At 33.7% G+C, this 11,354-nt stretch overlaps 1 protein-coding gene across 1 annotated transcript in view; it reads left to right on the top strand.

Annotated features, from left to right (window-relative positions):
- Positions 1 to 2,675: 2,675 nt before the first annotated feature.
- Positions 2,676 to 11,354, top strand: part of Ralyl (RALY RNA binding protein like) — a 354,882-nt gene continuing 346,203 nt past the window's right edge. The window contains exon 1 of the mRNA XM_071602169.1: positions 2,676 to 2,949. Within this exon, the coding sequence (XP_071458270.1) occupies positions 2,694 to 2,949 (256 nt within the window). The 5' untranslated portion in view covers positions 2,676 to 2,693. The remainder of the gene's footprint in view (positions 2,950 to 11,354) is intronic.

The raw sequence follows: 11,354 nt of genomic DNA, 5'->3' as shown, positions 1-11,354 counted from the left end.
TTTCAGTAACAAACACACACACACACACACACACACACACACACACACACACACACTGCCCCACTTCCTCAGATACTCTGTGCTCTATTCTCCATCTCCTCATCTCATGTCAGTGTCTCTACTTGCAAAACTTCCCCCCACCCTTTTGTATGCCTCCAAGATCTGAAACATGCTTTCCAGGCAGAAAACTGGGGCTATCCTAGGACTTAATTTATTTTCTCTTAGATGTCTTAGCTTTTCACTGCTTGTGGTTTAATGTCTGAAAAACAGTTGCTTCATCTGTGTTTACCTGGTTTTCTAATTGTGTGAATCAGGAGGTTTAATTAAGTCCCTGTTATTTTATCATGACAGACAGTGGAAGTCCTTCCTCAATTGATTGAAAATGCATGTTACAGAAATGTACAAACCAAACACTAGACTAATAATCAAGTAATGGTACATTAGAAACTAACTTGAGTCTTGATTTTAAAGAATGTTGAAGTAATAACACATGACACCACAAAATAATTCCTTCATTATCATGAATGCTGATAGAAACTGGCAATTGAGTCTTTGTGAGAGAGATTAGATGCATATAGATTTTAGGGTACTTTGTAGTCATTAATTACAATTATACAATTGACAGTCGGGAGTTTGCCATGAGGGTCACCCCATGTGGTAAACAGATGGTGTCAAAGATCACATGTTGACATTTACAGTGAGAACTCAGAGTCCAAATGTACCTTCCTATTAAATTTGACTGAGGACCACTGTCAAATACAGACCTCGGGGCTCTGTAGACCATGGGTCTGATGTAATCCAACATTTCTTGTGTTTGCATCTTACCCAATATACCGCTGTCCAGAAAATAAAATGTCAAACATAAAAAATATTCACAATAGCAAATAACAATATTTCTAAAAATATTTATCACATGTGAGCAAAAAGAAAATAATATGACATCCATGGATCATATTACTGACTTTGGCCTGTTCTTGTAAGAAATGGAACCTAACACTAGATTATGTGAAAAAGCTAACATTGTTATATACACATACTTTTATTTGTTTTTTTATTTCAGTTGATTCTGAGATTATTTGTCTTGAGATATACAATAGCTCAGATGACAGGATTTTTAAAAAATCATGACCTCTCCTTTTTTTAATCCTAGTTTGAGTAATTTATAAGGGAGCCAGTTAAATATATCTAAGGTGAAACAATACAAGGCAACATTATATTCTTCGTTTCTAAAGATGTCTTAATTTTTATGTAAATGATTTAACACTTTGTTTATTAAACTGACCTTCATTATAAAGACAAATGCATAATGTTGAGGGTCCCATTGGAAGTAAAGCCTTAATAACCACATAAGTAATAATTAACAGTTTTATCCAAAATACTTTTATGTTACTTGGTTATTTTTAATTTAGGAGTATCTGATTTAAATACATGTGGGATAGATTTTCAGATACCAATTTACATGCGTTTAAGACTTCTACCACCTTAATACTTAATTTAGAAATGTCATTTTAAATGGTTCTTAAAAATCAAATGCATTTATTATTTTTAAGAATCCTCATATAAATATGGATTTGTTGCTGACAAAATGTATCAATTAGCCAATGTTCAACAAGGATCATCAATGTCAGTGAGTGTGTTTGTCAACATTTCAGTTTCACCATAAGAGTTTCTTTAAATAAATAGGTACTATAGAAGATGATGTCTGGCAGAATATATGTGTTTAATAAGTATAGGTGTTAGGTGAGTTTTTAAGTCCTTAAAACTAAATCCGTAAGTGCTGGAGTACTTAGAAATAAAAGTTTCATTAGGTTGGAGTAAGCACAATTAAGCATTCTCCCAAGCTCAGAAAAAAATTTAAAAAAAAAATACTAGCAGTCCTTAGGCCTCTTATTAAAGGGATAAAAAAATTAGATTGAAAATAAAATTTCAATAGTTTTATCAATTCTACTAATTTTCGGGTTATTGATGAACACTGACTATACATGCTTTTTAAAAAAATTGACATTTCCTATTGGTTCAGTTAAATAACATGTACAGAATTAATTCTAATTAAATCTCTTACCCTCAAGATTATGCTTTCCTTATGTTAAATTTTCTAATTTAACTTCTGATTTTAATACCTTCTTTTTTTCTTTTCCACAGCCTTTAATTGAATTAACTGTTGGTTTCTGATAATAGGTTTCTGATATTGAAATAGATAACATATATACCTGTTATAGAAAATGGAGAAATAAAAATGCATGTTCTCCAAGACTAACTGAGGTTACATTGCTATATTAGATATTTCATCAAACTTTATTCATGTTGCATTTTCTTTTCTGTTCACATAAAAAAGGCAATTTATTCCTCAAACTTTATTTTGCAAAAATGGGCTTACTTAAAAAATTTTTAAAAATTCTATGAAATGTTCAGTCTTTATTTGGAAATGAATTTTGGATAAATGAACCAGGAATTTATTCAAAACATTATGTTAAGTATTTTTCCCTGCATTTAGCCATGCAATGTATAATTTTTATATTACTAATTTTTTTTTCTCAAGAAAATCAGTAAAACTTTGGGATTTGAGTTCTCCTGAGTATAATATTGAAGAGCTAAAAAAAAGCCAGTGATGCCTAGGAACCTAATTATTTACTTTCTGACTGTGTTATTTTGTTTCTTTGTTTGTTTAAGGATTAAAACAAGGTGAGCCAACCATGACTGGCAAAACACAGACCAGCAATGTCACCAACAAGAATGACCCCAAGTCCATCAATTCCCGTGTTTTCATCGGCAATTTAAACACAGCCATTGTCAAGAAAGTTGACATTGAAGCCATTTTTTCAAAATATGGGAAAATAGTCGGATGCTCCGTTCACAAAGGTTATGCATTTGTACAGTACATGAGTGAGCGGCACGCAAGAGCTGCCGTGGCTGGGGAGAATGCCAGGATCATCGCGGGTCAACCGCTCGGTAAGCCATGTTCCCTTTCAGATTTCATAGTAGGTTTTCTCTGCACGCATCTGCATATGGTTTTGTCTTTGCAAAGCCAGCATCACTGTAATATCTTTTTCTTCATTAGCCAATTATAGTGCTTGAGTATTTATAGGTATGTTGGTTCCTTTTGCATGTAGGTATCATGTTTTGCATGCAAATTTATAAACTTGAGATCAAGGCTGCTTTGTAATTAATATGTGTTACTTTGACCAATGTTAACAGAATATGGCAAATAATAAATTTGCATCACATGTAACTTTATTTTCCTTGAAAAGGTGTGTATTTTCCAGGTAACAGTAAACTAAGCAAAACTTTGCTTAGTGTTTGCTCAGAGAAGCTAATTATTTTCTTTATTTCCAATTTTTATGTTTGGTAAGGAAGAAGTAAAAATATAGTAAAAGGAAGCAAACCTTGTAGAAGAGAAAAAGGCATTTAACTCGCCACTCTTAGAGATTTAGAAATCTTGTGTATCACACCTGTTCAATCATGTGTAATAATCAGATATGCTCCTGATGTCCAAGGAATAACATTGTATTTTTTCAGAGAGAAAAATATACTCTGAAGTAAAATTCAAAGACAGGAGAAAATGTTTTTCAGTTAATGTATAGGTAACAAGTAAAAATTAGATAATATTTAGGTGTCTCGCTACATGTGGAAAAATACAATCAATATGTCAATGATTTCCTAACTTACATCTCTTTTCCTGCCCAGACTTGTATCTCAGACTGATTATTACACAACATCTACTCTTGACATCCAACAGGCACCTCAGAACAAACTCCTGATTTTCTACACCCTACTCTTTCCAAGCCTAAACTTTTCTCTCACAATAAGTGGAACACTTATTAATTCATTACTCAAATAAAAATCTAAGTTTCAACCCTGATTCATCCCTTCCCTTTACATTCTAAATATAATCCATCATCAAATTTGCTTGCCAATATATTCTAAACCCAGTTGCCTTCTAAATCTGCCCTGAAGGCCAGCTCATACAGGCCTCCATCTTACATCAGTGGACTATGGTGAGAATCCCCTAGCTTTTCTCTTTCCACTCTTGACATTGTCTTTTAAAAACACCAATTAGATTATGCCTGTTTCTAGATTTCTAAGGCCTTATCACATAGAATAAAAGGTACATTCTGTATTGTGCCTACAATGCCCTACCATTACATCCCCAATCTCCTCTCTGCCTTCCTGTGCCATTCTACTAAGACTATCCACGTGGATGTGCCTCACGCCTTTCAGTTTGTTCTTATTTCAGTGGCTTTGGACTTGCTAGTTCCTCCATTGGATATTTGCTCCCTGATTCACTGTATGTTGTGCTCAAAATTTACCTCCAAAGACAGGCTATTCCTGACTAGCCTACCTAAATAAAGTAGTCTTCTGCCCCCTAGCATTCACCGTATATGCTGTGATTCAGCTTCCCATCCTTCATAGCCTTCATTAGTATATGATTATAAGTTTTAATTTTTATATTACCTCTGTCCCGTTCATACACATAAAGCCAAAGGACCATATGAAATAAACGAAAGTATTGAGACACCAAGTATGAAGAGTGTTAAAAAATATTATGAGCATTATCAAATTATATAAGATACTTAAGAAAAATGTTTCAGAAGGCATGGAATTCAGAAAAATGTGAAGTAAGTCTAAGATAATAGTTTTTGAGAAAAAATACAAAAGATATTTTACTAAAGTGGCTGCTATTGTAAACTCAAAAGTAATCATTGCAAGAATATAGTTTTTATTTACCTTATTCTTGTTGAGTTTTCCCATATCTTAAAGAAAGGTAATGCTTTTCATTAGTCAGTTTTTCATTTTTCTCTTTGTTTTCCATAATGTCTCCATATTGCTTAATTACCTTCATACTCTGACCTTTCTGTTTTTTCTAAGTTGAAATTCCTATTTCAAAGCCACATTTCAACCAATTTCATTGAAAAATCCCACTTATTGTTCGTACCCTGAGTGTTATGAACTAGTAGATACTTGTGGAAATGTATTTAGCTATTTCTGATTAAATAATAATAATAATAATTTGCCAAAAATTTTTAAATGACAAATCTTATTAGTTGCTATTTTGATGCTGTAAGTAAAGGGGCCACTGAAATATCATCAGCAGGTGAATGCTATGTGGAAATGTCTTAGTTAAAGGAAAACCCAGAAGTTTGTTGGACAAATTAGTATGATTGATAAAAACTATACACAGGCATGGGTGTTGATAGTCCACTCAAAGTGATCAAGTTTCAAATTAAGAAGATAAAAGAGAGGAAAAAGTAGGAAAAGCAGGTAAGATGCATAAAACTATAACTAGTTGGCATAGTGGGTGAAAAAGAGAAAGAATTAAACATGAGGTTCATATTTCTGGTTTCAGACCTGCTAGTCTCTAGGATGGGTAGTCTTAATAATTCTCTAAGCTGATGCAGAATGATTTTTAAGGGAAAGGGGTTTGGTATAATAAGTTCATGAGTGAATGTATGCTGTTAAGGTTAATGGGCAGGCCTGAGAGTATCCACGTATGTTAGCAAAATCTTATATTCACAGACCCAAAACTAAATGGACAGATTTGGACTAAGGATATATTATGAGTCGACACAAGTAGTGTTAAAGCTCAGAAAATGATAAACTCACCAAAGTGGAGCAGACAGAGTGAGAAGAGACTAGTAGCTAATAATGAATCTGTGGAGAAATCTTTGGTTCCCTGAAAAGAATGAATCTGACATAACTTTTTTATGTTCATATATGACATGACAGTGAAACTCCATATTATGTACAACCACAAGAATGGGATCCTAATTAGAATAAGTTATACTCCATGTATGTATTATATGTCAAAATACATTCTACCGTCATTTATATCTTGGACAAATTTTTTTAAAAAAGAGAAAAACATTTCTGATGAACTATCTGCAAAGATCTGAATCAAAACTGTCTTCAGAGGTTGTGCACGCACGCTTGCAGGGACTGCTCCCAGGGTCTGTCCTTGCTTCTTGTCTTCCTGCTGTTGCTTTCAGCCAGTGTCTGCTATCCACCTGCAAAAGATAAAAGGAAACTCGAAAATGACTTGTACTATCTATTTTTCATAGGAGAGGTCACACAAAGTATCCTTTAAACAAAAGCATCATGTAGAGGTTAGAGACTAAATTTAGATCTGTGCCAAATTTTATGTATCCACTAATTACACAGGCTTGATTGCACTTGTTCTAGAAATAAACATTCCTAATGTCTTTATTTTCAGATTATTTCACTGTTACAATTGTAAGTTTGCAAAAGACACAATTTATGAACTTTAGAAATTATCTATTAATGGTGGAAGGAACAGAGCACCCAGAAAATTTATCTGTAGAAATCATTCGTATTTTATAACCTGTAAACAGGTCCCTGTCTTTACTTAGCAAAGTCTGGTTAAGAAAAAGAATGCAGAAGATAGAAAATGAGGTTAATTTCATTCACATTTGAAAAGTCTTGCAAATATGGATGGAATTTCAGGTAGGAGCAAATTTAATAAGGATTGTTAATTTTAAAGTAAATGTGGTACATACACTATTAATCCCAATGCTGAAGGAAGTAATGAAGGTAATTTTGTAAAGAAGAAAATGGTGGAGAGAGATACTCAGCATCTCTTATAACAAATGCTTGTGATGACCTATCAGGAATGTCTTCAGAGTAATGAATGTGCAATGTATCCTTATCGCAACTACCATTTGTATCCACTGAAGTTATCAAAATACAAATTCTATCATGTCACCCTCTGATTAAAATTTTCAGGGACTTATCATTGTACTCATAAAAAAGACTGAGACCTTTGCTGTGGCCTGCGACACGACATTGTCTCTTGGTCATCTGCAGACTCCCATCACAGATCACAGTTTTGCTCAGCACCCCATCTAAATTGATGTCTTTCAGTTCCATGACGAGTGCAAGTTCTTACCCTGAACAGGGCCTTTGCACATCTGTTTTGACTGCCTGGAATGTCCTTCCCTACCAAGCTCCAGACCACCTTACTTTGCTTCCCCATTTCTTCATTCCCTTTACCTAGTTATTCATTCTTCAGATCTTGAGCTAATGTTCATTACATTAGGTAAATCTACTTTGCTTGCTCAAGTCTTGTTGAAACATTTTACTTCCCTTTCTTGCAGGTATGTTCTTTTCAATTGTGTTTTTATAGTCATTTTGTAATTGATATTGTGAACTCTTTCCCTCTAAACTGTAAATTCTATGAGGGTGTGTCTGTGTGTGTGGTTAATTCTTAGCTTCTAGCTGAGTATTCACACTTCCTTGGTAAATGTTCAGTAAATAGATGCTGGACCAATTGGCTGGGTAGGTGGTTATTGTTGGAACGAATGGACTTTACTAAAAATGTTTTTCCTCTCCTTGAAAAGTACACCACAAGAAGAAAAAACAAAAAGGGAGAGGAATAAAACAATAAGGAGGAAGAAAAGGAGGAGAATGGGGCACTTGCAAGCTCCCTGGATGGCTAGAGTTGGGGTTGTTGCTAGGAGAAGGCACAAATCTCTTTGATGTAGGATTAGTTATTTAGAACCTCAAAAGCCAAACTATTTATTAGGCTTATTTCATTTTTTTTCTAAGTAGAATCCAGTCCTAAATATGCATCAAATATAAACTCATCTTTATTTTATTCAAAGGTTAGAGTGAATGACATATTGGTTTAAAGAAAGATTTTTATTCACAGACAACTTCCTACACATTTCCTAAAATGTTGTTCTTTCATAATTTGAGTCATAACTGGATATTTACGTTGTCAAAGCTGTTTCATGAAATCTCTTTCATGCATATGTTATCTTCTTCGTTTTTTTCATTGCTGAGAGGTGACTAATATGAATATTTACACCCATTCTTCCAGGTAGGAGCTTAAATGAACTTGCCCTCTATCACACGAATGGTGGTACAAAAAATTCAAACTCACCTTGGCTAACCCTCATTGTTTTTGCTATTTATCCTTATCGATAATTCATTCCATATCCTACACTTTATCATCCAAACAGTGATGATTTTGAGAGTGGAAAGGATTGCTATGATGTGGAGACAGGCTTAAATTATGATCACCCTGGATGAATGGGAAGGTATGGTCACTTTCATTATCTATTGCTTTGTACTTAAACAAGACTTGCCAACTTATTTGTTCTTTCTCATAGGACAAATATTGTATAATATATTAACTATGCCAACTTCCTTATCAGAGAAACTCGCATTTGAGTAGTTAACACACACACACACACAAATGCATTTTTTCTTCACATAAAATGTAGTCAGTGTCCAGCAGAGGAGAAAGAGTAGAGGGGGAGACTTAGTTCTTGAACTTCTGGACACCAGCCATAGGGAGCTCCAACATTTTTCAGTGTGTGGCTCCCATGGTCTCCTTGGGAAAAACATCCAACCAGCAGCTGGATTAAAGACAAAGGAAAGACAGTGGTCTGATTCTTTTGCAATTCAAGCTAGAAATTAGTGCCCATTCTATCTGCTCACATTCCATCAACCTCACCTAGCCACAGCAGGAGGAGACAGCCACTTCCTGTGGAATAGTATGTCTTTGTTAAACAGTTTCTCTACTCTGTGCCATTCACTGAGAATTGGTTTTTTCACCTGTATAATTGAAATAGTTTTCATTAGTTCATAAAGTATAGTGCAGAATTGATACGTTTATAAAGAACTAAAGTCTTACCTGCATATAGTACATGCCATGTGGTAAAATTTTGTACATGGAGATGTCAGCTTCAAATGTTATCTTAATGATAAGGAAAATCTTCTCTATTTTTTTTGACTGTGCCATTCTATACTTTAAATAGATGGTTTAAGCTGTAACTGCTGAAAATAAGACAGCAGTGTAGATGATTAGATGATGGGTGCTGACTATTCAGAGGAGGAAAGATTTAAAATTGCTACTAAGAGGGTGAGCAGGAATGAAAAAGTAATTCCAGGTAGATGAAGCTTTATCCTTAGAGTCCTAATTCAGGTAGACAGAAATGGAAAAAGCCCTGGGGATGAAGAAGCCAATTTACGGAAAATAATGGAGGGAAGGAAGATTGATGCCAAGCTGTGAAGGGTCTTGAATGGCATTCTGTTGAGTCCAAGTATGGAGAAATGCTTATGATATTGTGTATATACAGTACAACACAGATTGGCTTCAAAGGAACACTGGACATTGGTTGAATATTATTTGACTTACTGTTATGTTCTTCATTATGTAAGGTATCTTTTGTACATATAACATTTCTTCTACTGAGATTACAAATTCACTCATTCATTTATCAAACAATTATTAATTTTTATTTCAGCCTAGGTACATCAGCATACATAAACTCTCTGAGATTAAAGATTACACTCATATTTAGTCCAGTGTTACAAGCTATTTGCTCAGTCTTCTATGTTTATTTATTTGTGTGTTTCTGTAATTTAATTACTTGTTGTCAAGTAGCGTGGTGCCTACAGTTTGAAATTCAGGGGAACTGTATGTAGCAATACATGTCTTTAGTGCAGTATTTCTCAACTTCTGCAATGTTGACATTTGGGGCTTTTATTTTGGAAGCCTTCCCTGTGAATTATAAGATGTTTAGAATCATCCCTGCCTTCCACTGGCAGATACTAGTAACATTCCTTCCAAGTAGTGACAGGTAAAACTGTATCTAGGTATTACAAAATGACTCCCAAGCAGTAGAATTGCCATCAGTGAAGAATCACTGTTTTAGACTAACTAATCATACCAAAATAACAAAATACAATTCATTTATTTCAGGAAATGTTCCAGCAGTTTTAGTCAAAATAATCTATATGAAAATCATGTTTTGTAATTTTGACAATAACTCACCATTTATATGGGTAGATCTTTTCCAGTTGAAAAAAAATGAAGTTCAGTGGAAGGAAGCACCTTAGAGAAATTATAATGTATTTGTGACCATAGCCTACTACTGTATCACCAGTTTGCTTTAACCTTTAAAAACACAAATACCAGAAACAAGTTGATTCCCCTCTACAGTCCACATGTTTATTGCATTTACTGACATTAAATTTTAAAAATGAATTTTAAAAGGTCCTTTTCTTCTTCACATATTTAACGTACTGCTTTTTAGGAGGCTTTTTTTCCTCTCATTAATTCTCTCCATTGGATCATGTCCAAACAGCATCAGAAATCATGAAGGAAAAGAAAGCCTTGTGAAAGTACTAAGTGAAAAGCAGTGAGTTCTGAGATGACTCACTTTGTTGATCTTTAAATCAACACCATTTGACTAGAGCATGCAAAGCTTGTTAAAACAAAGTAGGAGTTGTGATGTCCCTTGCTGATATCCTAACAAATGCCTCCCTTCTACCATTGCATCTATCCTATTCGGTTTGGGCACATATTATTCTTCTGCATATGCCCTCAGGTACGAATTAGATGCAGAGTCTGAACATCCAGAGAGGACAGACTGACAGAGGGCCTGGGGTGAAGTAACAGTACACATAATCATTTTCGACAATGTATTCTATGGCAGAGGCCCTTAAGAAGCATACAAACCTAGTGGGGATTTCTAAGTCATGTAAATCTTGTAGAAAACATCTAAAGAATGCTTCAGGTAAAAAGAACACTTAGCACAACACCCTTATATAACTCCATTACCATTTGGACTGATGAAAGACAAGAAAAAGAAATGTTATCTTTGCCCTCGTGACCAAAGAACATATTGTCAAAATACTTTTCTCAACTTGATATCTCACAAAGCTTCCACTTGCCAGGATGTAAGTCAAAAGTTTATCCTTTAGCTAATTTGAACATTGTCAGCAATATGCATAAGAAAATATTTTAATTAGTACATCTTTGAATTTTTTAAATAGTCTTTAAATTATTCAGCATTCTTTCTTTCTTCACTAAGGGAATGTCTGATGTCTAATCTGTATGCTTTGAACATCCAATTTTCCAACAAATTTTATATTATACAGACATTCAAAATGGTCATCAATTGAAAAATACTATGTGTATGCTATATATATATATATATATATATATATATATATATATATATATACATATATATACACGCATATATATTTAAAAACCCATTCACAAGGTTATGAAGGGTCCTGAATAGTGTACAAATGAGTATAATTTACAATGAGATGTTATTCAATACAATTTACTTTCTTTCCTTTATTCTGTGAAATAATATAAATACCTGGCCATTTGAAATCAGTAGTTTGTAGTAAAATCATTTTTTATTTATATATAATTTTTCCTCATCAGCCTTCTTAAAGAAAATTAAGATACATCTTGTTGCATTTTTAAAAAAATGATCTTTCCAACATTCTTCATGGAAACTAGATACTAGATTTAGTTAATCTTGTTTTACAAATAAGTAAATCTAAAATACTGAATGTTAAAGAGAGCATGT

Source organism: Marmota flaviventris, chromosome 15 (genome assembly GCF_047511675.1).
Source record: "Marmota flaviventris isolate mMarFla1 chromosome 15, mMarFla1.hap1, whole genome shotgun sequence".
In the NCBI taxonomy this organism is placed as follows: Eukaryota; Metazoa; Chordata; class Mammalia; order Rodentia; family Sciuridae; genus Marmota; species Marmota flaviventris.
Note: the sequence above shows the minus strand (reverse complement) of the source record. Positions and strands in the feature narration are given on the sequence as shown.